The 27,645-nt window shown below is 40.9% G+C and overlaps 1 protein-coding gene and 4 long non-coding RNA genes across 9 annotated transcripts in view; 2 read left to right on the forward strand and 3 right to left on the reverse strand.

The window, feature by feature from the left end:
- Positions 1-10,424, forward strand: part of LOC124341571 — a 49,752-nt gene extending 39,328 nt beyond the window's left edge. Inside the window, exons 3-5 of one of the 2 annotated variants that reach the window (XR_006918484.1) lie at positions 843-1,053; positions 8,981-9,212; positions 9,446-10,424. This is a non-coding gene — a long non-coding RNA (uncharacterized LOC124341571). Of the gene's footprint in view, positions 1-842; positions 1,054-8,980 lie in introns of both variants that reach the window. The other variant, XR_006918483.1, reaches the window with a different exon arrangement.
- A 3,199-nt stretch (positions 10,425-13,623) lies between these two features.
- LOC124341550 lies at positions 13,624-14,562 on the forward strand. Its single transcript, XR_006918455.1, has 3 exons — positions 13,624-13,930; positions 14,037-14,224; positions 14,311-14,562. It is a non-coding gene; the product is annotated as an uncharacterized LOC124341550 (long non-coding RNA).
- Positions 14,563-15,908: 1,346 nt separating this feature from the next.
- LOC124341594 lies at positions 15,909-16,696 on the reverse strand. Of its 2 annotated transcripts, none has more exons than XR_006918513.1 (3): positions 16,658-16,696; positions 16,139-16,248; positions 15,909-16,057 (listed from the first exon to the last, which is right to left on the reverse strand). It is a non-coding gene; the product is annotated as an uncharacterized LOC124341594 (long non-coding RNA). The 2 variants fall into 2 exon arrangements; XR_006918512.1 differs by lacking the exon at positions 16,658-16,696 and adding an exon at positions 16,318-16,388.
- Positions 16,697-17,075: 379 nt separating this feature from the next.
- Positions 17,076-18,098, reverse strand: LOC124341551. Of its 2 annotated transcripts, XR_006918456.1 has the most exons (5): positions 17,997-18,098; positions 17,712-17,905; positions 17,537-17,673; positions 17,334-17,451; positions 17,076-17,258 (listed from the first exon to the last, which is right to left on the reverse strand). It is a non-coding gene; the product is annotated as an uncharacterized LOC124341551 (long non-coding RNA). The 2 variants fall into 2 exon arrangements; XR_006918457.1 differs by lacking the exon at positions 17,997-18,098 and having other exon boundaries at positions 17,145-17,250; positions 17,712-17,822.
- Positions 18,099-19,509: 1,411 nt separating this feature from the next.
- On the reverse strand, positions 19,510-26,232 carry LOC124341088 (transcription factor collier-like). 2 transcript variants are annotated; one of them, XM_046794015.1, is made up of 13 exons: positions 25,712-26,232; positions 25,112-25,265; positions 24,973-25,036; positions 24,777-24,832; positions 24,343-24,416; positions 24,210-24,278; positions 21,730-21,811; positions 21,153-21,270; positions 20,912-21,063; positions 20,672-20,798; positions 20,516-20,604; positions 20,244-20,454; positions 19,510-20,161 (listed from the first exon to the last, which is right to left on the reverse strand). In XM_046794015.1, the coding sequence occupies exons 1-13, from the start codon at positions 25,855-25,857 to the stop codon at positions 20,148-20,150; spliced, it is 1,356 nt and encodes a 451-aa protein (XP_046649971.1). In that variant the 5' UTR covers positions 25,858-26,232; the 3' UTR covers positions 19,510-20,147. The 2 variants fall into 2 exon arrangements, with proteins under 2 accessions (XP_046649971.1, XP_046649970.1); XM_046794014.1 differs by having other exon boundaries at positions 20,912-21,075.
- Between the last annotated feature and the right edge of the window lie 1,413 nt (positions 26,233-27,645).

The following is a 27,645-nucleotide window of genomic DNA, read 5'->3' on the forward strand; positions in this document are numbered from 1 at the left end:
CTTGATGATACGAACTATAAGACATTTAAAATAAATCGCGATCTGATTCCCAATGTCGGAAGCGCGTTTGAGAAAACCGCTTTGAGCGGTTTGGATTTAGGGGGGTCGATTTAATAGTTTCGTATCGATATCTTATCGCTAATTAGAAGATTAGTGTCGTCTGCTCACTTTGTTTCAAAGTTTAGCAAAAAGAGACGAAGATTAGATTACAAAGAAGAAAATGGAACAATAACTTAATGGGAAACGTACGTGCCCTGCACGAAAAATAGCACATCAAATAAAGTTGCAATTATGTGGTCGTCGTGTTGGAACTTTTGGTGTCGCGATTCTATATAAAGAATTGCTTAATACACACTCCATGCTGTTTACAGGTAACCATAAAACTAAGAGTAAAAATAGAATGATTGCAAGAGTTTAAATAGAAGAGATTTCCTGTTCCACCAATTTGTAAAATCTTAGTTCCTGAGGAGCATTTATCATGAAAGAACCCTGTCAATGCATGGCAATTTGTTTACACTAGTTATAACCTTTTCCTTTTTGCAGATTTGAGGCCTGAACCAGCCATCGTAACTACAAGATCTAAAAGTTTAATTGCTTGTGCTTGTATTACCTGTCATCAGCAACAATCTCACCCTCATCGCTGGGGTAATTGATTTTTGTTATTGCAAACCTGTGACCTGCTAAATTGTTTAATGATGCATGACTTGCAGTGTATTACATCAAATCCTTAAATTCTCCTGTTTATTAACAATCAGGGTAAACCCACTGTCTCATTTTCAACTTTCCCTATTTGTTGTTTCTGTCCATATTTTTCGTAACCTATTTTTTATTTTATTTTTTAGATAATCAGCATCCCGTTTTATTGGAGAAACAACCGATCTCAGTCGAGTTCCGGATCTCTTCTTCCTCTTTCTTTAAATCTCTTCTGTGTACATCCATGAGAGTGTGGGGGTAAAATTCAAGAGGACGTCCTTTTCTCGCCTAGTGGATTCAACTTTTCAGCGAATGGATGGAGGACATGTGGATGTCTGGCCGTATTTCTCAGGCATAAAGGTAGGATAAATTTCTCTTTATTCTTCTTCCTTTTTTACTATTTGATGGCGTTGGTTATAAATCGTTAGATAGTAAAGGAGTACGATTATTCCTGTGCTATCCAATTGTCTGTGACTGTTTTCTCTTGCCGTTTTTTTTTACTCAGTCAGGGTCTTTTAAATAATTCATTTGTGGAACGACTGCAGATCAGGCCTGTTTTTGTACCTCACAACTTTCTTTGTTGGTAAACAATCAAATTCAAAAATATTTTAATTTGAAACACTTCAAGCGAAGTGCAACTAAAACATTTTTGGACCAAGAGAGAGACCTGCCGCCACACCGGCACCTCCTCGTTTTATGACTTGTTTTTCATTTAATACGATATATCCTTTCGCTGTAATTACTGGCACGAAATAAAGTGAATAATGAATAATCACTGCCCGTGTGTAATAGATAGCTGTAGGGGGGAAAACAACCGACCCCAACTAACACGACTGGATTTCCAGGTTTTGCACCTGGATGCGTGTGTGTGTGTGTATTTGTCTGCGTGTGTGGGTGATCACACTGACCGATGGTGATTGATTGTTTCCTTTTCCGATCGGTTAAACACACACACAAACACACAACGGCTGAAGTGTTTGTGTGTGTGTTGGGGAAAAGAAGAGCGCGCGGCTTCTCTTTTTGTTGAATAAGTTTATTTATTTGAGAGTCTATTTGGATTGGGAAATACGAAAGATCATCTGCCGCCCGTGTTGCAGATGTTCCAACAGTTTTTCCATTTGTCAGAAAAAAAATTTTTTCTCTCCTCCAAAACCGCTCTTCACTGTATAGCTTATATACGTTTGTGTCTTTGTATTACGAACCGAAAAGGAGAAGAGAAAACAGTTGGAAACAAATTGTTGTACTTCCACAAGATAAATAGGATGTATAGAAAAATAACCGCCACGCCGCCCGCTCTTTTCATATTTTGTGGTGGGCTGTTTTAGTTTTGTTTTTTTACTCTCATTTGATTGAAAAGGTCGTTAGTAGAGTCCTGAGCCTCGGACAGGTCGCCGCCTCTTTTTCATTACGCTTTTGGGAAAATGAGTTTTCCACAGTTCAGAAAATCAAAAGTACATTTATAATAATCGATGGCGTATCAAACCCGGAAATACTTTGGGGTGCGGATAACGACCGTCTAATTATTATCTCAAATGGCTTTTCATTTTTCTTTTGTTTTTATTTGATCATATTTTCACTCGTCTACCTGACAGTTGAAGACTTAGTTACACACGACTGAAAATATACTATATAGTGAGACTTTTTTATTATATAGCCGGTTGGCGTGCAACTCCGCTAAGCAACTGGTTGATGATGCGGCCCTGCGCTAGCTGAACCGCAATTTCCTGTCCATTGAAACTCAATAAAAAATAAAATAGGACTATATAACCTTCTTCGTCCATAAAAAGAGATAAATAGCCAAAGGTTTTCGAGTAAAAAAGAAAAAGAAACTTGACTGGTTTTCTTCTTCTTTTCCCTTTTCATTGTCCACTCGCCAGACACAACAGAGACTCTCTCTGCTGGGCTGGGCTTACACTTTTATACGACTACTATATACCACTCTCACTCACTCTCGAAAGAAATACAATAAAAAAAAGCAGCACACGCAAAGTTGACTTGGGAGACTTGGAGAAAAAGTAGAAAACTGATTGGCTCTCTGTCCGTCTGGCGGCCGGAATCGATTCTTCAGAAAAAGGGGGAGAAAAAAAGAATAAGAAAAGATGAAATTCCTCGAATAATGCTGACACACAAGGCATAGCCCTTTCGCTATATGCGGCGGAAGTGTTAACTCACCGGGGTAAGAGGAAAAATAAAAACCGATCGAATTGTATTTGTATCTTTCGTTCACCGCCAAAGCGAGGTAGAGACAGTCAATGAGTTGAGTCGTGGTGATGGTCTGAAAAATATTTCCAAAAATGAGAGGGGAGAAGGAATAGGTGTTTAGCGCTCCGGCCTGTGTGTACCGCGCAGAGCCAAATTACTTCATTTATCTAAAACATACACCTGGAAGACTACAGCTGTATACAGTGGACCCCCACGCACCCATATTCCTCGCTTTAAAAAAAGAAATCAGTCGGCTTAAAAAAAAGCGAAAAGAATAAGTGTACAGGGGTTTACTTGCTATTATCCTGCACACAGACTGAACTGAGGGTCTATAATCTAATAATAACAGTATTTCAGCAAAACTTTGTTTTTCTTTTTTCCTTTTTACATTTTCTTCTTCTTCAAAGCTGTAATCGGTTTGGAAGTATATACGCAACGTAAAATTGGTGGGATAAATATGGACGTCAAAACTCATTGGAATTCTTTCTTTTTTATTCCTCCCAATTTCAAACTTCAATCATTTTACCGCGCCAATATAAATAACGTCTTCATTTTTGGGGTCGTTGAGTGGGTAGACATGTATACACGTGTTAGAAGACCGTGTAGAATGTATTATCGTATCCGATACCGGCGGAAGTCTGCAGAATGAATGAATGAACCTTTTTTTTTTTCTTTCCTTCCAAGAACCGGTCGGAGGTGGTTTGACAAATTGACACATACGAATACCCACACACACACACACAAAAAAATAACATCGACACCTATTGATGAGCCTCTGACTCGCGAAGGACACACCTGGTTGGACAAATAAAGGAAAGAAAAAAAATCTTTTTGTGACACCTTTTTTGCGGGTCTTTTGAATTCCATACGAAGACGGATGAAAAAAATACGTTTTTCCAACTGGTTTTTGGCTACTTGATTTTTTTTTCTTTCCTTCTTGACATCTCTCTCTCTACACCTGACACAAAAGAAAAACGCTCGTAACACAAAGAGAGAGAGAAGAAGAAGACGGTAGTAAGTGACGGGGGTTGTGTGGGCTGTTCTGTGTGGGCGGCAGCAGCAGCGGCGACCCGCCGAAGCGGAAGAACTCCCCCCACCATTTAGGTTATTTCAGAATAAGAACCGGAGGAAAATAATAAATAGATTGCATTCGATGGAAAAAAAGAAGATGAAAAAAGCGCAAAGGCCTGGGCTTTTTCGGGGGTTAAAGAAAAAAATGGGAACAATTTGGTCCGTCCCAACGCAATTGAATCGGACACGCCAGCCATCGATGAGCGGCGCGGGGGCGGCATTGGCGATCCATCGATTCCACGACGATGGATTTGTAATGTAATGAAATCATCGCGTGCGGAGGGAGGAGGAAAACCCAAAAAGAAGGGAGGGCCAAAGTCGATCGATTCCGCACCGTTCCGCTCTTACGGTTTTTATAGGCACGTTAAAAAAAAACCTCCAAAAAATGGAAGAAAGAAAGAAGAAAAAAAAACCTAATTGAGTTTTACGGATGTGTACCACCACACACACGCACTCCTTCTTCTTCTTCTACGCTTGGGCTATATATATATATACACCACGACCAGGTTATAGCGTATGAGAGATACAGGGCCCGACATGAGCAATACAACAGCAGCAGCCAGCAGCAGCCAAGGGGAAATTTAAACGAGGCGAAGGCGGGCGAGGGCGGAGAAAGAGGGACGTACGTATACGCCAAAGGTCTACTCTTTTTTTTTTCTTTCTTCTTCTTCTTCTTCTTTTAAATGGATTTGACCACTAATTGGTCCTAGCTTAAGAGAGAGAGAGACTCCTTTTGCTGTCATTCCGGCCGTTAAAAAAGAAAAAGAAAGAAGAACTCGCAGCCAACATTTTTTTCTACATGGATGGAGCTGAGGGATAGAGAGAGGATTTATGCTCGCGGTGGCATGCTCTGCAACACATTAGAAGGGGGGAGACGAAGAAGAAGTCCTCTCTTCACTTGCTGTGTTTCCCTACATGATGAACTCACCAAAAAAAGAAGGAGAACATGTTCTTCTTCTTCTTTTACTCTGGCAAAAACGAGATTGGGATGCTGAGATTTCCATCAGGAAGGCAACCAAGAAAGAGAGGCACCAGGAACCGAGTCTTGTGTGGGCCTATCTCTCCTCTGACATCTTCTCCTCCATCCTTCAGCTTCATTATCTTCCTATTGAAAGTTCATTTTAAAAGTTCCGAAAACTGTTTTTCTCTCGGCGACAATAGCGCACATACACACACAAACAGAGAGAGACACTTTAGATTATATAGGTACGGATGTGTAGTAGACCGGAGCAGGGACGAAAGGTTGTACGGTGTACAAAAAAAAATGGGTAAAAGAGCAGAGGGAGAGTCTAAGAAACATTTCTTCCTATCGCAAAAGGGACATGTGTTAGATCTCGTTATTCTGTAGAAAGCAGCTTAGAGAGATCTAGACAAGTTGTGTACAGTGTACGGTACGATTTGAGAAAAAGTGCGGATGGAGAGGCAAATACAAAAGTTTTCGAAATCGGATTTTATTTTCCGCTTCCAGCGATCACCGTAGATTATACGGGAGATTTCTCTCTTGCGCGTCAAATGAAATCATCGCCGCGTTTATAGCTGACACGGAGGCCAGATAGCACGCCAGGGACAATGGACGTGTCATGTGTCCAAATTTGAATGAAAGCGCTTCTCATTCCTATTTAGATAATAGAGTTTTCGCCTATTTTAGGACACGTCAAATTCCAATTTTATCTTATCAGAGTCTCGCCAAATTGAATACGGAAACTGTACGCAAACTCACAATGTGATAGAACCGATCTAAACTTCGTCTAACGAAAAAATCTTCAATTTAAACACCGCGGTCGTTAGGAAATTGTTTTTTGGATGGGCGACCTTTTGGTCGACTAACCCTCTCAGTTGTGACCGTATAAAACTTCCGGGAACCATGTATGTATAAGTATATACACACTATACAGTATTGTCCTGTTGTAGAGAGGTTCGACTCATTGGTATACCCTCAATGATGGATGGCGCGGAATGTGCCACATCCATATCGATATCTTCCTCCTTCTTCTCGCTCGGTAAGAAAAGAAGAAGAAGAGTCGCTGCTGCGATCCAAGTTTGGTTATAAGTGAATATAAATATACGATCGTCTCGTATTTCCCTCCACTTGTTTTTTTTCAGTATATTTTGGACATCAAATGTTTTTGAAAGGGAAAGAAAAGAAACCAATCAATATTGTCTTGTATTTTTTTGTTTTGTTTTTCTTTTCTTTTCGGGTTGGGATTATCGAGCCCCTGAGAAGAAATAAGAGATAGACGAGGCGGTCATTTGCATACAACTGCGATTAGGTTCGATCGTGCATAAAGCAAACAAAACGGGGGAGGAATAAAAGCTGAATTTATCGTGGCGAACGTTTTACGACGACTCGAGCGATGACACTCCTTTCCCTTGATTGAGCGAGGAGGTCCTCACTCAATCACTCGCTCGCCAACGACCGTCAAGTTAAAGTGGGGAAAAAAAATTTACTCGTTTTCTCCCGGCAGGAAGATTCTGAAAGGAGAGAGAGAACCTCGCGTTTCCCAGGAAGACAAACGGGAAATCTAATCATCATAATTTACGTGTGATATTATTTATAACTAGTGTAACGTTCCGGGACTATTCTTTTATATATACGTCATACTATTTCCAGTATAGTATCGTGTATCGGATTATTGTATTCCCGCTGTCATAACTTAAAAGATTATTGACACTGAGATTTAGCACCGGAGCTTCATCATTTCTGGAATTCTTTTAGAAGAAAATATTATGTAATTTATTTAAAATTTTTTCTTTCAACGGGTGTGTTGTTGACACAAGTGAGGTGAACAGAAGAAAGTTTCCAGTCACGCTCTCTCAAATCACGTTTGGGGTCTTCTTCTTTTCTCTCTACGCTCTCGGTCTAATGTTTGACGTTTTATGTCCATCCTTAATTTTTTTTTTCTAAGAAGAACCAAATCTACGCCACACGGCACTCGAGTGCTGCCAATAAAAACGACTTTATCGTATTTAATTTTATCGATTTTTACGTCCGGGGTTTTCCTATCCACGGCGATTGTGTCACCGGGAAATTCCCCACGTTTTTTTTTTTATTGGTAGGATTTGACAAAATACTGCAAGCGATCAAATCGTTAAATTGCGCTGATGGCCGCCATCACCAGGGCGTAATGTGAAATAATCTAACACAAAATCTAATCGCCTCTGAGGAATTGCCGAATGTTAAACGTGGGCCTTCATTTTTATTTTCCACCCGAACGACGCAACTATTGGGAAAGATTTGAACTTGCCGCTTGATTCTGCAGGCGCAACCTATCGCTGGCCACCACAGCAGCCGAGCTTATATCCTCTCTCAAAAGAAGCCAATAAAACACACAAACCTTGAAATGTGTGGTGTCCCAATATTTGAAACGGTCAAGATCTTGGCCGGCCACAGCAGCGACACAGCACACACAGACGACAGCCCAGCGAAGAATTTCTTCTCTAAGGACAGCGAGAGAGAGGGGTATACAATATAGTGTATAATATACATATATATATAAACATCTGCTAATGGAGTGGTCGTGTTGTCGACTCCATCCCTCAACTGGTTTTTATGGCAACGGGGGGAGGCAGAGGAGGAAAGAAAAAAGAAGGTATAATAACCGTTTATCTCTTAGCTCTCTCCACTCGGCCCTGACGCTCTTTTACGCTGCTATGTTTGTCTCTGTGTGTGCCTGTGTGCTTGTGTGTGTGTGTGTATATATAACCTCACCTAAGCGCGTTTGAAACATATTTTCGACTCTCTTTTTTGGTTTTTGTTTTTTGAGGCTACACAGAAAAAGCAGAGAGTCTATAAGATATCTTTGTTTCTTTAAAGATCTCGGACACATTCTTGAGTATGAACTCGACAGGTGAGATAATAGACTCGACGGGCGGTTTTTATCGGGCCAGATTGATTGGATACGATCGCATGATGGAAAACAGTTAGAAAATGCATTTCTCCTTCTTCTTCTTCATCTTCTTCGTCTTCTTCTGCCCTTTTTATTTATTCAGTCTAGTCGGCCTTCGTCGGATTTTTCGTGAGTCTGACGGGACAAATTCGTGGTGAAGAGAAAACGAAAAAATGGAATTTTATTTCAATAAGAATTTGGCGGGTTGTTATAAGGGGCGGCGGCTATTTGCTAGGTTGTAACCCTGCCCTTTTTCACGTAGTTGTTGACTCGTCCATTTCAAGTCAAATGTTGAAAAGGGGAAGAAAAAAGAAAGAAAAATCTACTATACGAGATTCGGTCGCCATCGGGAGGGAGACACAGCGATAACCTTAAATGAGAGGTAAAACCCAAACGAAAAAACATTTCGGCTCGCCTTGTTTGTTTGATCAGCTGATGACACCAAAACTAAGAAATAGAAAGTACAGAAAAGGAAATAGACGATTTTACTTTTATTTTATTTTGTTGTTCGGGGAAGAAGAAGAAGAAGAAGAAAGCTTGTATAAGGAAGTTGCGGTGGTGGTGTAATGTTCCGTTTCCTTGGTGACCGTAAATTCGAGAAATCGGACAAATGAAATCAATTTAAAAAGCGGCTAGCTAGTGCGTTTCATTTTTTGACGAATATCAAATCGGAAAAAAAAACGGGCAGCAGTCAAATTGGCGCCGACCACGTGTTGAGTTGTAAAAAGAAATTGGGTTGCAACGCCCTTCGACCGAGCGACGACAACAACAACCGCCAAGATTAATTTGAAGAAGAAGAAAAAAAAAAAACATGAAATCGAAATTAAAGAAAAAATAATCCCGACCAGAGTGTAAGGAAACGTGAACGACCCCGACCCAAATTGAGTTTCTTTGAAAACAAAAAACAAAAAATAGATTCTAAATTTACTTTTATGTTTTAAAATTTGTTCGTGGTTTTCATTCGTTCCGTCTCCGTGAGCTAATAATTGGCATTTCCATATTTGGTCGTGATTTTTCCCCGACGAAAAAAGAATTTGAACAATTGCCATTCGTTTCCTTTTCCAGGATCATTAAACAGAGTGCCCTGGTAAAGTTGTAATCATTTCAATTCGTTCTTTTTTATTCAGCGAAATTGGCGGGTGGCATCGACTCAAATTGAAAGGAGGAGTTTTTCAACGAAGCCAAAGAAAATACTCAAATAGATGGGGAATTTTGACTTTCAGCTCACAAGGAATATAAGAGAATAAAGGCGGTTGGTAACAAGCCGCACTACAGTCCACAGTCCTTCTCGGCCGTTGCCCAGGCTTTCCTATAGACTCCACAAGACTAAATAGGATTTGCCTAATCACATAGTCAATGGTATTATACACATTTCCTTATCAATCAATATTGTGGCAAAAGAAATATCCCACCGAAGATAGGTCATAAATTCCACACAAAAAATTCCTTGTAATTTTTTCCTTTCGAGCCTTTTAGCGACGTACATATAAAGTCATCGCTGATTAGCATACTTAATATAATATTCTAGTTTTATTTTTTTCCTTTTATTTTTTGTCGGAGGTGGGCGCTATATTAGAGCTTATACATTTCAGGCAACAAACAGCTGGGCAACCAAACTCGTGGGTAAAAGGTCGCGCAGCGCAAACGATTTCGGTGACAAGTCAATAATTGTGCTGTGGGGCGCCGGGAGAGAGCTGCCGCATTTCAAACGTATCTTAGCCGCCGCTCTGCTGCTGCTCCTGCTGCTGCTGCAGCTTCGCTCCTTGTTTGAACGTTCGGAGGGGACGAACTGTTTTATGATTATTTTCTACTAGGCCGACTTATCTCTATCTCTCTCCTCTCTCTCTCTCTCTCTTTTAGTCTATTTAGGCCCCTCTCTTATATTTTATTTTTTTCTCCTCCATGTTTGTTATTTGGCTGAACTGCTGCTGCTGCTGCGGCGGCCAACGTTGAACGATAAGGCATCGCATCATCCGACTTATCGTGACAAACGTCTTGCGTTCATTTTGTATGTGCTGTCCCCCTTAAGATCTCGTCCTCTTTCCTTTATGGGATTTAAATTGATTTATGGACCATTTCGATGATACAGAAACAGGTGCCCGTCTTCCTGGCCAACCACTTTTTCTTTTCTTTTGTTTTGATTTTTTCGACTTTTTCGTGGGGATTTTGAAAATTACCCGAAGTTTTTGAAAGTGACACTGAGAGCTATTTCCATCTAGCGGTCGAATAAGTAAACAGAATAACGCCATCTGTTGAAAAAGATTTTCGAATCTTTCTTTCGCCATCTAGCAGCGTGAATAGCGACTGAATGGGTAGAAGGTGCGGTATCTCCCAACCGCCTCAACGCTCAAAATAGAGCTGATGTCATGAAAATTCGAAAGTAGGCAAAAAAAGGTATCCCATATGTGAAAAAAATAAATAACCGCACACGCAAATGCGATGGCACAATCTCAAACCACTTGATCTGTGACAATGAAAACCCAACGGCTAATTTGGTTCTATCCAAAAGTCAACGATAAACCCGCTCAAAATAGCGCAAACTAAGAATCCTTGTCAACAATAAAGATAGTTCGAGAACTTACCGTTGATTTCGGACCGTGTAAACGACTTTAATCCATTTTCCGTTCCATTGGAGATTCCACAACGAGAACACATTTTCAAATCATTGTAGTTCGTCAACGTTACACGCACTCACAACCACAAACGATTCAAATTCCCGAAATTAAATTTGTCTCCCTCCAACACTGTCGGAGGTAAAAAAAACACAACGACGCTGGGACGACGCCGGGACGAGGCTTTTGATGGAACGAGTCCCAGACCAGATCTGCGCAACTCCTCGCACACCTCAACTGTTGAATGAATGGCCGGTCCATTCACGGAAGACGTTAAAAACTCGAAAGAGAAGAAAGAGAGAGAGAAGGGGCGCCCTGTGCTCTCATGGCACACCTTAGTTAGACCTCTCTCTTCGTAGTATAGTAATAACATTACCTTCTCTCTCTCATACACACACACAGTGAGGTCGTCGTGTGTATTTTTCACGAGAAGCGTGTGGCGCTCCTTTTCGAAAGAAAATTTCCCGAATGGTTAATAATACGCTTCGGTTGTGTTCTGTTCGCTGCCCACGCTCATCTCAATGTTAACCACTCACGCACGCACAAACTTCAGCACTCGATGTAACCGGTGACGATACTAAAAAAGAAAAGAAACGAACCGACTCTTGTGCTGACTTTTTTTTTGTTTTCTCTCTCTTCTCTCCTTCGTGCTGTTTCTTATTTTTGGTGTCCAACTTTAAGGGGGTTCGTTCGTTCGGGTGGTGGTGGTGTAAGTTCGCCAGGGGGTTCGGCTGGTGGTGTGGTGGGGGGAAGCGGATCCGTAAGAGCGTGCGTTTGTGGGGTTTTTGGTTTTATTACTAAAATGATATCAAGTCGGCCGCTTAGGTCATCGACGGGTAGGGACTACACGAGCCGCTCTCCCACCCCTCTCCAAGATAAGAAAAGAAAATTCAAAAATCAACGTTCTTTTCTCTTCTTTTTTTCGTGATTCGATTCTATTTTTTGTGATTCGATTCTATTTTTCGGGAGGGATTATGTGTGTCGCCGTCACGTGGGCATCAAGTGTACAGCATCTCATCCGAACGACAGGATCATCTTTTTAACTTGTTTGCGTTGATGTTGTTTTTATTGTCTTTTCGTGATTAGACGGACTAGAGCAGCGTGTAAACCAGTTAATTCTTTGACTAATATTGACCGAGACTCATGGCGCAGAAAGGAAAGAAAATAAAATAAGGCACGATTTGCCTATTTTTGATTGATGCCGTTTGAACGCTCACTATCACCTGCTCCGATCGGGATAGTGTGTCTCGTCTTCGTGTCGCCAACAACTCGCTTTTTATTTATGATGTACACGCCCCAAACACAACTAGCGACTCCACCCCTTTTCCAGTGGCTTTCTTTCTCCCCCCGTTGTCTACCTCTCTGATCCGAATGATTTTTCATTCAGTTCCTAATCAGCACAAGTCGCCGAGATGATGTCACGGCGCACTCGACCGGATCCGGCTCACGCTCAAATAAATATGATGACCTTTCTACCATTATCTTTTTGGTTAGCTCTCTTTTATAAGCTCTTTCGTATGTGAGTGTGTCATACTACTCTATGCACATATTTCTATTAGATTATTTTCCCGTGTGCCAATCGATTTTTATATTGTGCTACTGCCTCGCGTCGCCACAGGTTCCCCAATCAACTGGAGTTGATTGGCGACATCACCAACGTTTCACGTTTCATTTTTATAATAGTAATTTCCTATTTAGTGAGTTTAAATTAAATTAATTACACGGCATATCGATGCCGAAAAGAACGTAACCTGTTAAGTTTAAATTTTCAATCAATATTTTGAAATGGTGTTGACATGACATTCTAGTCCCATTTGATTTTGAACAGTAAAGTTTACAGTGGTGAATAATCATACTGCGTTGATGCGGAAGAAGTGGATTGTTTAAGAAGATAAGGCGAAAATTTAAAATGCAATCCTAAAGCTGGACGAAAAGAAGAAAGAAACTCTTCCGGTGGCTTGGGAACAAGTGACAAAAGACTTTGGTGCTATTTTCTCTACCCTGATACCCGGAACGGGAAAAAAGCTGCAGCCACTAGACGGGTAAACTGTGGTATATCAGTAGTTGGTATCGAAGTCAAAGTTGCTTTTAGCGGTGTATGGAAGAGTTTATCGGAAATTAGTGGTGGGTCAGAGATCCTTAGTGGCTATGTAGTGTATTCCATGTCCACACTATCATTGATTTTGGCTATGCTGTTTAATATTCAAACCAGCGCCTATTTATTTTCTTGATGAAGTAGACGACGTCTTGGATTTCACTCAGAACTTAGGATGTCTTACACTCAGAATGTTAGGGTGATTTTGAAGCAATATTTTAAACAGTCGCAATTCATTTTTGCATCGCCTACGTCTCTGAAAGACAGTATGTTTAACATGTTTAACCAGGCAAAGTCTCACCCTGCCTTGATTGGCTTGATTTCGCGATTACAAACTAAATCGAAAATCATTTTAAACTGAACATAACATAATAATTGCGTATCAATAGAATGTATGAAAAAAAATTAAGATATGCATAAACATGTTTATTATAGTACATCAATAAATTGTTATTTTTCATTATTCACATAGGATATACATGCTTTTTCAATATTTCACCCATCATTTATGATATTTTATAAGTTTCACAAAAAATCTCAACGGGTCCACGATACAATATCCAATATATCAATGACAGCAACCAGCAGAAGCTTACTCTGATTGAAGTATACCTTTATCACCATCTCATTACTCAGCATCACCATTGACAGCTTGCATTAAACATCGAATGACCATCAAAAGTGATAATACGGCCATTATCGAGTCATTGATCGTAAATTTTTTATTTTTATTTGACGAAACAAAAAGCATAAATAGCCCTTCAACGGGTATCTTGCTAACGCGTGTAGCAATGAGTGAGTGTAGCAAGTGAGTTTTTAGCGATAACCATTTGGTATTCATTTTGATATTGGTTTTTGTAGTTTTTAGACCCATTCCAATCCCCAGCCACGTCAAACTGCAGAAGGAAAGGCCAGTTTGCATATCCTTCACAATCGAAGATCACAGAGATCATTACGTAAAACTGTCAATGCGGTGGTGTGGAGGTTGGGTGAGAACGAAACGTGTTACAAAACCATTTGGTATTCATTTTGATATTGGTTTTTGTAGACCCATCCCCAGCAACGTCAACCTAAAGAAGGAAAGGCCAGTTTGCATTTTCTTCACTCTCGAAGGTCACGGAGATCATAACGTAAAACGTGTCATGCAACGGGGTAGAGGTTGGGTGCGAACGGAACGTTTTTTCACCATTATTAAGTAGGTACAATTGCTGCAAGGCTCGAGTTGAAAGGTAAGGGTGAGAACAAGTCGTATAAATTGCGAGAGAAAAGGCTGCAGAAATTAGTCCAGTGAGCGTCTCCGACACGGCAACAACTGTAGGTGCATCATTGGTCACCAACTGCCGTCTTCATCGTGTTATTAGTAATTATGGGTAAATATTTATTGTTAATTCGAGTCTAGAATCAATTTTATCTTGTTTTAGTTGTTGAAATGATTTGTATTCGAAAATTAATCTTCAATTCGTTTATTGTATATAGTTAACTATGACGTTGTGTTGCTGTTGGGTGTTCATCGTTGATGTCGACCACGAGAGAAAATCTCATTAAAGGAGAGATAAAAGGAGATAGAAATCCGTAGATAGAGTGAACGCCTCTGACATGGGCACAACTGCATCGTACTAATTGTCACCAGCTGCCTTTTTCATCTTATCAGTTGGCAATCATGGGTAAATATTCTGTTAAATGATTTTGTATCAATTTCAACTAGTTTTTCTTTTTGTTAATATGCCTGGTATTATTGAATAATGTCTAGTAAACTATGCCGTTGTGGTTGTTGTGTCGTCGATGGCTGGGTCGGCGACTGGTGTACCGATGTCTCCTGCGCATGGCGGATACCAAACCGCAACGCCGCCGCCTTACTGCACGACAAACATACGCAACAACCGGATACTACACCACCAAGGCCCCAGAGTAGTACACAACGACTTATGATGTCCTAAACTACTACACCGAAGCCCCAAAAAATAACTCTGCCCCGAGTTTCACCACCAAGGCAGCGGAGTACTACACCACCAAGGCAGCGGAGTACTACACCACCAAGGCAGCGGAGTACTACACCACCAAGGCAGCGGAGTACTACACCACCAAGGCAGCGGAGTACTACACCACCAAGGCAGCGGAGTACTACACCACCAAGGCAGCGGAGTACTACACCACCAAGGCAGCGGAGTACTACACCACCAAGGCAGCGGAGTACTACACCACCAAGGCAGCGGAGTACTACACCACCAAGGCAGCGGAGTACTACACCACCAAGGCAAGCGGAGTACTACACCACCAAGGCCGCATATTTCACGACTCACGCTGTCCTCAGCTGCTACACTGAAGCTCCCAATTACTACTCTACCAAGGCACCTGAGTATTATATAATTACTTACGCTGATCCGACCTGCTACACCAAACATCAGAAGAATTCTACTGCCCCGATTTACTACACCATTAAGGCACCTGGATATAACATCACAACCTACGCTTCTCCAGCATACTACAGGGAGGTTCCTAAATACTAGAGTCAAAATGTCTGTTTTGTTTAAATTTCTCGGGCATGTCAAAATAGTAACTTGTCACTTGGAATTATTGTTTATCACTTAAAATGAAGAAATACATTTTATTAATGGTAACCATCTTCTACGAATTCTTAACACTTCCAAATCTATTGACATTGCGACGTGTTCTAATTTTTGTTGGATATTTCTTGTTTCATGTCTCGGGCTTTTGCTTTGCATTCGGACATTCTGATACTTGGACGAATTTCATGTTCAGGGAAAGTTATGCAAGTTAATGGCGTAACCAAGATGTTCATGGCAGAACGTTCGGTTCCTCATAGAAGTTTATTGGAAGAGTCTGGAGCTGATCAGGTACTTGCCTGAATTTTATGTAAAACTTCAAAATTGTAAGATATGTACAAGTGTTAAACATTTAAGACACAGCTAACGAAATCTTTAAAGGAATTGCTTTAATGTCCCACCTCCACCCACAATTCCACCACATTTTACAGTCACATACATACATACACCTAAGTTAACCCGTTGGCTGCCACGCCATACAACCCGTAGGTTGTACTCTCTACTACTCTACGCGCCACGTCTGAAGGATCCATGACCAAAGTGGGACTTGCCATTGCTGACAAGTCCGGGCTGACACGGTGACAGGAGAAGATGGAATGCACAACCTCTAGAATCCATCACCGTATCGACAAGGGGGGAGTCCCTATGGTGCATTGCCTAACAGGCGCCTTGCGGCGAATTTTGGGCTGGTGCGACTTTCCGACCCCGCGGCATGAAGACCACGAGGCCGAACAGCGCGGCCCGTGCTAAGGAGCTAGGGGAGAACAAAGGCGTGGCAGCCAACGGGTTAACTAGCAATAACACAAACGAAATAATACCAACAATACGATAATGATCCACGTTGATGACGATTCTCGGTGCCGGTCGCGATTGTCCCTTTCCACTGCCAGCGATTGTCCATTTCCATTGCCAGAAGTATTTTGTTGGCGCATTCTAAATCAGATTAAACACAAATTAGATTAGAATACAATACACACAACCTAAATGTGAGTAACTTGTAAATGATGAACTTACATCCATTCACTCCAACGAGTTTCGTTTCCATGAGGAGTAGATCCGACGGAGACCGGTGACGACTGTTAAAGATGAGAAAATCCATCTTCTCGACGTCTCCTCTGCATTACCTGAATAAAGACAAAACAATTCTTATTAAGTGACATGCCAATAAAGGTTACATAATAGTCAAATAATACTTATAGGTTCATTGATCTGGTTTTTTTGCTCAAAACTTCAAAGGCGCGCTTTAAATTGCTTAAAATCTACCTAACTAACTGCACACAAACAAAGCTCACTTGCTGGTCTTTTTTAAAAATTCCGGAAGTAAACCGGAAGTAACCTTAGCGCCTCTACCATTGAGCTGTCGTCAAATTAAACCACATATTCGTGATTTCCATGAAATTTGGGGTCGATTAGATGTGATTTAAACGAAATCCAAAATTTGGCCAAAATCGAGAATTTTCCTGAACTATATAGTTCAGGAAAATTTTCGAAACCGGAAGTACGCGTACGTACAAATAAAAACATGAACTTTACCACAAATTTGACGAGGATCACGAATATGTGGTTATTTTGTGCGTCGAATGAATATTTTCTGAACTACTGACTGAAGAGAGAAAACCGGAAGTAGAAAAAAAAAACATTATTAAAAATCTATCAAGTGAGCTTTGTTTGTGCAATAGTTATTGTTAGTTTTCACTAAAAAATTTCCACACAATAACTGCCAATAAATGTTTAAAGAGATATGAAAAGTAGTAGAAACTGACTGTTCTGACAGCTGAAAACTATCGAAAAGCCATCTCGCTTTAGAAAAAAGAAACGTCTAAGTAACACCTCGCTTGCGCGCAAGAAGGGCCGATTTTTTAATTGAATTATTATACAGACACAGAGTTTAACGCAAGTAGATTAGTAGATAATCTACGAAATTAAGTCAACGGTCGGTTACCTTGGCTTAATACTGTGGCGAGTGACTGCAGGTGTGTGCAACTTCTCAGTCAATGGTAGCATGGTAAAAGGTGAGAATAATGCTTTTGGGAGACAAATTCAGTAAGGCATTTGACTTTCATCAAATAGGTCTTGTAAATGTACAAGCGCATGGCAGGCACTTCACACTCTTCATGTCACTGAAACTGGGACACTAAGTAGTGATGGGATAAAGAAAATTATCTACATTATTTAAAAATTTACACAAATTCATCTATGAAACCTCTACCTATCTCTCAGGGTTGCCTTCTAAATGGATGTAGAAGCGGTCGTCATAACAAACATGCAGTCACAGGTTACATATAAGATTCGGAAATAAAGATCCTATGGTCCATAAGAAAGGATACCTATGTTATATGAAAATATGAATTATAACATCTTAATGTCTTCATGCTTCATTTTTCTGGTGTGGTAGTAGTAATGGGAAAATACCTTATCTTGGCACATTTGTCTAGTTGCACTGTATGTGGGCTTCAAATAAGAGTTTCAGGCTTTTGACAGCATAAGGATCCAATGGATGGAAAGCGACTGAGCACTAAGTCAACTTGCTGGAATGACTGACAGACTTTCTAAAATTTGAATAAATGGAAGGTCAAGATAAACCTACACAAACGAAGTTCAATTCGGTATTTGGAATCACAGAAAAATAAGTATAAAATAGAATAGCAACAATTTGTTTCGCCATGTTTTATTATGGAGTCTGTACCTTATGACAAAATCAATTGAAGTCAGTGGCATCTAGCGGTCAGTAAAGAACCAGTACCAACAGAGCAGCTCGGAATGCGACAGCTTCGTCTGCCCCTAAGTTACACGGTACACATCATATGATCATAAGTTACTTTACTTTACAATATCAAAACAAATTGAGATTACAATTTTTAGGTAAGTATACCGTTTTAAAATAACACAACATCGGCTTAATGTTTTCTGAAAATGGGTTCCCCTTTTCACGTGACTTTTATTCGTTGTCTACCTCCCATCCGAATGATTTTTCATTCAGTTCCTTTAATCAGCACAAGTCGCTGAGATGATGTCACAGCGCACTCGACCGGATCCGGCTCACAGCTCAAATAATATGATGACCTTTCTACCATTATCTTTTTGGTTAGCTCTCATTTATAAGCCCTTTCGTATGTGAGTGTGTCGCACTACTCAACGCACATATTTCCATTAGATTATTTTTCCCCTGTGCCAATCGATTTTTATATTTTCAGGGCGGATGCTACAGAGATCGAATTACACTTTACATCCGCGCACCAATAAATCCTAGATTGCTTCCTCGTCAAACTGACATCGTTTTTTACACACAGAGATTCCATCCTTTTTTTGTGTGTGTGTTAGATCCTGGGGTCCTGATATTTCCCCCCCCCCCAGTCTACTTAAATCCTGTCCCCTTCCTTTTGTGACATGGTACACACGGCACAACCCCACCACCAGTGAGGGTTTTAATCCAAACAATAGAGAAAAGATAGTAGACACAACAAACACACACAAGGACGTAGGCGGTGGTCGGTATATGCGCTGAGTGAAAACGTGCCGTGTCACGTGACCGCCGAAATCGAACGTCGTTCGCTTTTGTTTGCCCACTTTCCCACCTTAAGAGACAACCAAACAAGGAGGTAACAACTTCTACTAAACCCCTTGCCACAAGATAGGAGCTAGGCAATCCCGACCCGAAATAATCCGCTCGCATTGTTCTTTCAGATAACATTCAAGATGACTTTTTATTGACTGAAGAGAAGAAGATAGAAGAGGGGAAAGAGTAACTTAAAAGTAAATAGGTAAAAGTTGTTTTATATGTACAACACACGCAAGTTTTTTGTTTTTTATTCTATGTGATATTACCAGTAAGGGTAAGTAGTAGAAAGTAGTGCTAGTTAATAATAAAATAAAAGTTTTCAAATAAAAGACATTATTTTTACAATGGGAGGAAAAGATGTATCGGAACAAAAACCCAGTCACAACACAAATACACACAAAATGAGAGAAAACCATCGGTGTTGTTATTTTTCATTTTTTTTTTTTAAATCGCATATTTTTGTTTTATAAAGGGGAAAAAGAAAAACGGGGAGGAACAATCGATTAGAAGCTTTCGTCCGAATCAGCACACGCTTTTATAGAAAAAAGAGTGGATGATGGTTTTTTAAAGGTTAGAGGTGGTTTGTTATTTTGTTTGGGAACAAGGAGGGTGAACACACACACACAGCAATCCAATCACTGCACCCTCAACATTCGTCGACACACATGCTACACACAATTTTTGTTGACGTTTGATTAATTACACAATACTTAACACGGCTCCCCTAATAAAAAACGATAAACGGTTGCTTAACTAGATCATTCTTATAAGATTTTTTTAAAAAGAACAATTTTTTTTTTTCTTTTGTGTGAGTTTTGTTTACAAGAAGATATTGCATCAATATTTAGTATACGTTTTTTTTTCTCTTCCCTTTTTTCAAGTTTTTTGGGGAACTAAAAAGAAGGGTAGAGAGGAGAGACACACGAGGAACCTAAACCCGGCCCTTTGAGGAACACGAAAAACTGTTACCATTCCAAAAATGTAAAAAGGGAAAAGATATGGTTATTTTTTTTTTTTTTTTTTTGGGGGGGGGGGCATTAAAAAGAAAATTATAAAGAGGGAGAGTGACAACTGTTGGCTCAATTAGGAGTACAGAGTAGAAGGGGAAAAAACAAAAAACAAAGTCGGCGACATTTGCTTATAACAGAGATCGTCAAGGTATTACAAGATCACGCTCACATGACAAGTAAAAATTGTTATTTAAAAACTCCAGCACTCGGATTTCTATTCAGTTAAATTTTTCTCTTTGAAGCTCTTATCTCTCGCCATGAAGTAATTAAATCAATAAGGTTACGATCCTGCAGGAAATGTCTACATAGTTTCTCTCAATGTCAATCGATACCATCCGCATGGCTTCTTTGGCACAAAATAATTTGTTTTTCAAACCCGTCAATATTTTTTCTCGCGTTCAGATTTTTTGATGTGGCTGCTGTGATGGGGCGCGTAAATTTGAAATTAATCACGTCAAAAGTAAAATCCTAAAAGAGCAATAAAAAATGTCGTTTAAATGGCGCACTAAAACAACTGATGAACGGATAAATTTCTTGGCACAAGACTCACCACCACTTCCTTCTGGCCATCCTTGTGAGTTGGTCGAATCGCCTGGAACAGACACACCCAACTGAGACGTGTACGAGTTAAAGGGCGCCATGGAAACACTAGAAACGGATCCATTCTGCTGCAGACTCAGCTGGTTTAAACTGTTATTGCGTGGCATAGCGTTGGCGTAAACCGCCTCGGCCAAATCAGCTGCCCGTTTCAATATGATTTCCTAATTTTAAACAAGAAATGAATAAAACATTCAAATACAACTTGGATAATTCACAATCTACCTTGCCCAACTTCTCTGGGTCTCCTGGATGCCTAGGGACAAGCTTGCTGAGACGATGGAAGCCGTAGTCGATCGTTGGTTCGCTGAGCGCTATTCAATAATAAAACACTAGCGTTAAAGAACAAGTTTTATCCACTGAATAAGTAAAACAACTTACAAACATAGACGAATCTCCCTGGTGAACCTTTGCAAAATTGTTTGGACTTGAATGACAATGTCACCTCAACAACACCCGGAATGTGTCTGGGTGGAGTCTGGACGCGAATGGCGTGCGACGATATCAACTAAGAAAGAAGGAAAAAGTCGGGTTATTTTGAGAATGAATGAACGCTGCAAAACGGTCACTAAATATTTCATTAGCTGCTAGACTTTTTCAAAAAATAAATTACGTCCTTACCTCACTCCAAACAAGCATCGTGCCAAATACAACTTGCAGACCATCAAAAAAGTTGTCACCAACGATAACGACAGTAGAACCTCCTGCTGTCCATCCCTCTGCCGGGCTAATAACCTTGATGCTGGGTGTAGCCGGAAGCGCTGGATACACACCTGTTCCACAATCAAAACATAGCCATTAGACTCTTCTGTACACCTCTGAATAATTGATGTTTTAATAGTTTCTAAGGATCTCAATCTACCATCGGTCGGCTCCAGACGCTTAGCCCGACGCCCGTGTTTTGAATTATTGTGAACAAACATATTGTCCGAAACGGCCAACAAAGGACCATCCACGCTGACCTGCGAAGCGACGACAACCTGAAAAGAAAAACGAATTTTTAAAATTACGACTGAAATGTCACAAAACAATTATTCAAACGAAAAAGAAAGAAAGATTGTGTGCGGAAGTCGTGCGGAGTCATTAGCTTTCAACAAAGCGTGTTAGAGCAAAGAGAAAAAAGAGTTACAACTTCTTATTCTCTCTCTACTCTCTGACATCACTTATTTATTTAGGGGAGGAAGGAAACAGGAGACAGGTCGAAGGGAAGTTGTCTCCGGAGGGTGTCGACTACGTAATACGAGACACACTAAAGTATCTCGCAACTAAACTTTTCGCCTCTCTTTTTTTCCACAGAAAACAAATGACGTGTGGAGGGGAGTTCTTTCAGAGTCATTATCGCCTTCTTTTTTAGCTCTCCTTTTTTTATTTAAAATTAAATCACATCCGCACAAATCATTTACTAGTTACTTTTGTAACATTTGTGTAGGATGCTGTACCTGAAAGCGGCGCATGTCCCTCGGGTTTCCGGCATTCTTCAAACAGTTCTGATTGCATTTCAGGAAGAACTTGAGGAAAAATCTGCAAAAGGTATAGAAAAATACAAGAATAGAATCGTTAACCATTGACATCATCAAGCGGGTCATTCAAAAGGAGCAAAATTCGATCATCATCGGTCGCTCGTTAAGGGAACCATTGAACGACATGGAATATGTTTTACGACACTATACAAACACATGCAAATCGAAACAAGCAAAATTGACATAATAATCGTCCGACGAGATGGGAGTGGTCGTCGATTTCGTGACACACATCCCCCCTTCGTATAAAACTCTTCCCCCCATTTGATCCCCTTCTGCTACCAACCTTTTATTTCTTCCTCTTTACAACCGTAATGTCAAATACCAGATGTCCGGCTTTTAGGCCCCTTACGCAAACATTCTACACAGACCAAACACACACACACACACTTCTTCGCTACTAAACCAAACTCTTCAACGGTAAAAATAAATTAACACTGACAAAGATTTCTCTATTCCGGGGTTAGCACGAGAGAGAGAGAAACGATTTCTTGCGACAGCTCTGAACTTTTTCAAGATAGGACATATGGTTTTCGTTGGGCCATATTATTTCTGCATCCACATACACACGCATACGGGAAAGATATATCACTATCGCGCCCCTCTTCCTACCCTTCTGTTGAAAATTATTCCGTCACAGATCGGCTAACTATTGTGTTACACGCGTGCCCTAGACAAGCAAAAAGCCCAGTGTGTGTGATGGCCCTCTTTTGTGCTGCTACACTGTGCCATATGTGGTAACGACCTCAACCCCCCCCCCACCCTAGATCCACTCCCCTCGACCATTCGATTGTAGCTTTTTCCCCGTCATATATTTTCCAACAGGTTCTTCTATCTTTTTTCTCCCTTTCAACAAGCCATAATGCACTGTGCTCCATCCCCCCGGAAAATAAGACATTATCAAGCACCAGCCCTCCCTCTGTCCAATCTTCTTAAATTATATTCAGATCAACTTTTACGAGCCGAAAAAAGGGCAGCAGCAGCAGCAGTAGTCCTGGCAGCAATCAGATTAGGTGAAACAAGAGAAGCCACGATCCACCACGACTATATAACGCTAGTCTGAACCGACGACATATGGATGGGGGAGGGCTACTCCCTTTTATCACAAGGCCATTTTCAGTCACGTGACGCACGCACCAGCCTCCATACAACTAATCAGACTGATGCGAGTAGACAAACTTACAAAATTCACGAAAGATGTACATAAAACTTTCGTTCCATCTCAAGTCTTTTGACAAACACATCATCCGCTAGAGTGCGTCTTTCACTCCATCGACTCGCTATAATCCGTCGACTGCTAAAAGAATTTCCTTCCATTGCGGTCATCATCGATAAAGAAGGGGCGGGATAACTTGATTAGCTTATCCTCCACTTGCAACTACTTTTACCCAACACTTGAGAGCCTTTTAATTCAATCATGCGCCTCTCGACGCATCATCACAACACGCAAAAAGCCCTTTACTCGTAAAAAAGGGGAAGCTGTGGCCTCAACCTCTTCCGGCGGAATAACGAAAGGAGCAAAAAAAAGTATAGACCAAAAAACAACAGCTGAAACGACTAGCCGCCGACTGGCTGGCTCTAATTAACAGTCATCACCGCAAAAACCGCCGCCACCACTGGTGTGTTGCCTCTCCCCCACCCAACAGCGTCAATCACCTCGATGGACAAACATTTTAATTCAAGACGACTTCTCGCTTCTTCTTCTTCCCCCCTTATTTTAAAAGCGCCAAGTTGGCACTTTCAAGATGTGCGTCGACGCCTTTCTTACTTTCACCAGATCATTTCTTTTTCAGGACCCTGTGAGCCCCAGGATCGGAAGAAAAAAGTTTTTTTCCCAAAAGTTGTAGCTACAAAAAGGGTTGCCTAATGTGTCAGCACCCGACTAGCTGCTGCAGGACTCGGCAGGAAGTCCTAGACCGCACAGTTTAAAAACTTGAAGTGGGAAATAATACGATAATAATAAAATAAAGAGTTCCGGCCCATGACGAAAGGTTTAGGCATTCTTAGGCTTGAGCCTAAAATGAGTTTCAATTTTCAATACTTGGGATAGTTGAAGAAGAATCCCTACGGCCTAGAAGAAAAGCACAACTGCTGCTGCTGCAGTCAAATCTAAGCATTTAATGGATAGTTTGAATACCCCCAGGGTTCCATTTGAAAACGAATAAACTTTATACTACATTTCCAATATAAACAATCTCGCGAGAGCCGTAACAATCCAAAGAAATAAAATTTTGGTAGATTAGACCTGTCCAAACTGGACCTAATAAATGATAAATTGATTCTTCCCCCTTGATAGTTTGGCAATTCGATTAACATCGACAATGAAATAAAAAACCCTACTTTCCAATACCATTTCCTTCAAAACTTAATCATATAAAAGAGATGGTAGGTGAACTTGCCTATCGATGATGACCGGATCCGACGGCGTCTCGTTGCGATTGCCGCAGCTTTTCTTGTCACAGCAGCGGCTAAACCAATAAATCGAATAAATTTAAAATGATGCCAACGAAAATAAACGATAGCTACACATACCTGCACATGACTTCGTGCGTTAAGAGAACCCTGCACATTTCGGGGTTTTTATCCTGGCCCTCGTAGACGATGGCCTAAAGGGAAAAAGGATCGAAAAATCAACTTAATTCCATTTCCCATAGCGTAGAAGCAGAGCAGCAGCATCCATTACAACAAGGCAACAACCCCAAGTGCCTGAGAGATAACCCTATCATTCCCCCATCTACCCTCCTCCTCCTCCCTCGACTTGATTAGCATAAGCTCTTAGACGTGGTACAGAAATTCATGCGTGCACACTAGTAGACTCCCGTTTATCTTTGCAGCGCGTGCCATTAATGGCTGTAATCTTCTAGTGCAAATACATCAAATGCTACTACTGAACATTAATATCGAGAATTATGAAGAATTCCCAGAAAAGACACGACTACTAGGAAGGATTTGAATAAATTCGTTACCTGTTTGGAAACAGAGTCGATCAACCGAACGTAAATATCCTGTTCTTGTCGGTAACCTAATCCATAAAACACGATGGGTAGAGAAAAAAAGAGAATTAAAGCACGTTCTCGGAAGGTCATTGAGAATTAACCAAGCATGAATTTTGAGTTCATATAGGCGCGTCAAATATGATTCGATTGATTTCCCATCACTTACCGCCGGCGTAGAGTAGCTGCAATCGGTAATGAATGCCATTATTGGTCTTCTGGCCATCGGGTTCCTAATTTCATCACGGATAAAATGATTGATTTAAAATAGAAAAAAAGGGACCAAGAGAGAATAAAATATTACAAACCTGATCTTTTTCGATGAATCCGATAAAAGCCGATCGTTCAATCTCAACTGGTTGTCCCGTACGGTCGTAAAGGGCGATGACAAAGTGAAAGAAATTCGATTTGCGTAAGTTGCTAGGCGGCTGCTTCTCGAAATGTGCACGACCTACACCCAATCTGTTTTCAAAGAAATTCACAAAATCAATCTTTGTTTAGAGTTAACTATTACGTCCTTGGGGCGAGGTAAAAACCCAGCAACAACTTTTAACCTTGGGGTTTTATAAAAATTCGGGGAGGGTAAATTGCATTCGACGAATTGCCAGGGTCATGAAACATCTGCAACAAGGTCAAAACGTTTCCTTACCGTCGCCTAAAAACATATTTTCTCGGAAAGGTTTTTACTAGGAACAAGAGGGGGGGGGGGACCATATTTCCACCGAATGTTTGTGACCAGCTCTACCCTTTATCGACCTAATCCAACTGTTTTTCTTTGCCATAAATGTAGGGCCCACCTTTCGTAGAATTGCAATTCTCAAGGGAAACATGTCGGGACTTGGCCGAAAAGGAAACACGTATACAAATAGTTTAACACATTACGAAAGAGCAAATGAATAAAAACTTACGCAGTTTGATCGACCATAGCTGCAGGCATCCATCCTCTAGCGTGAGTGTGTAACGGCAAGCCCATGTTGGCCGTAAAGTCAACTTTGCGATCAATCTGCTGCATGCTGTGATGAATCTCGTGAACGTTGGCGGGAAGAAGAGGCATATAACAACTGGGAAAAATGGCTCACACCACTTTCGAACTCGTTGGAGAATATTAAAAAAAAACTCGCAAAACACACACGACAACGACGTCGAATCGTCAATAAAACGTGGAGAGAATCGCACCAACAAGCTGGTCAGATAATACTAGAAAATCGACTGTTTGTCACAAACTTTTTCTAAAATAATTTTTTCGAATGTTACGAGGTGAGTGACTGACGATGATATTACAAGTTGAGATATAATAAGAGAAAGAAAAATGGAAACTAGAAAGAGTACTCTGAGGAGATGACCAAGGGGGATGTGTCGACTTGACCGGAGTGAGTAGTACTGCTGTGCTGGAGCGACCGAGCGAGACTCTCCGGAGACTTGGTCTTGGGGAGATTTTTTCCCTTTTGGCGTCTCTACCGGAGGGAGGTTGGGTGGGTGGGGTGGGGTGTGCACACCCACCAGCCAGCCAGCCACGCAAGAGAGGGGGATGGGGTCATAGGTCAGTAGAGTAGTCTTGGGCTTCTTTTTCGTAACCCACCCCATAAAAAGTGGGGGTGGTCTCGATGGGCGCTCCACAGTGCTGGGCTGCCTTTTCCCCAATGGCGTGTGTGTGTTGGCTCCTCCCTCGCGGGAAAGGAGAAAGGGGGGATTTGGCCAATCCCAAGGGCCAATGAACGCGAGAACTCTCGCCGGGGGGAGGAGGACTTGTGTGTGTGGTGGGTACACACCCCAGCCTTCTTGTATGCGCCCTCGAAACTCGAACGTGAATATATATCAAATTGTCTATTGAAGAAAACCCATAAAATACCCCCAAACATACACACACACAACTCACGATTGCCTTTCCCGCCTAAAATAAAACAGAAAATCGATCGAGCCACGTTTTCTATTTTCCAAAGTTTTAACAATCGAATTCAGATTTTTAAATGGCGCCGCCTACACATTTTTCACGTGTGTTATTATTTCTCGGCGAATGATGAACCGAAAAAGTTACGAGGCCATTTTATATTTTCGTCTCTCTAGAGTGACCAGGTGTCAAAACGGCCGAAACTTTTTAGTCAAAGTGTCCCATTCTTCCATATTGTTTTCATTCTTACCTTTTTTTTTTCGTCGGAAAAAGAAAACCCTTATAATTCTTAGCTCCGAGAAAAAGAAAGCAGCCATTTTGTTTTCCCCCCACGGTTTTTTTCCTGGGCCCCTTGGAGACACGTAATTTTCGCACAGCCTTGGAACCACCACCCTACCCTAGCGAAGGTTAGGCCTAAAACGTTTTTCTTCGAGGGTTGGAAAAATATTTTTCTGCCGTAATTAACGAAACTAAGAAAAGAACTTTTTTTTTCTACCGACCTTGGTGACACATTCCTACCCCCACCCCCCCTCTCTTTCGAAAAAATGTTTTTCTTCGAAAATTACAATCAAGTTTGAATGCTTAAAATTCTAGATTATTCTAGATATTCCTAGAAAATATATCTGGGAGAAAATGAAAGTAGATCGTGACTCTGGAAACGAAATGAGTTTTCCGCCACCCAATTCTCTCGTGTGTGTTCTCTTTATCATCTGAATAAATAAATGTTTTTCTTCTTTTATTTCATCATCTTCAATGATGAGAAAAGAGAGTCTGCACGAGCGTGATGGAATTAAAAACCTTGGCCATATTGTTATTAGTTGTGTGTGTGTGTGTGTGTACGTGAGGCCAATCAACTTGCAATCCCGAAACTAGAATGGCAGACTCAACTTTTATCTGATGTTTGTATATATGGTAATTTTCACGAGTACACAAACAGAGAGAGAGATTCCCTTC

Source organism: Daphnia pulicaria, chromosome 5 (genome assembly GCF_021234035.1).
Source record: "Daphnia pulicaria isolate SC F1-1A chromosome 5, SC_F0-13Bv2, whole genome shotgun sequence".
Classification (NCBI taxonomy): Eukaryota; Metazoa; Arthropoda; class Branchiopoda; order Diplostraca; family Daphniidae; genus Daphnia; species Daphnia pulicaria.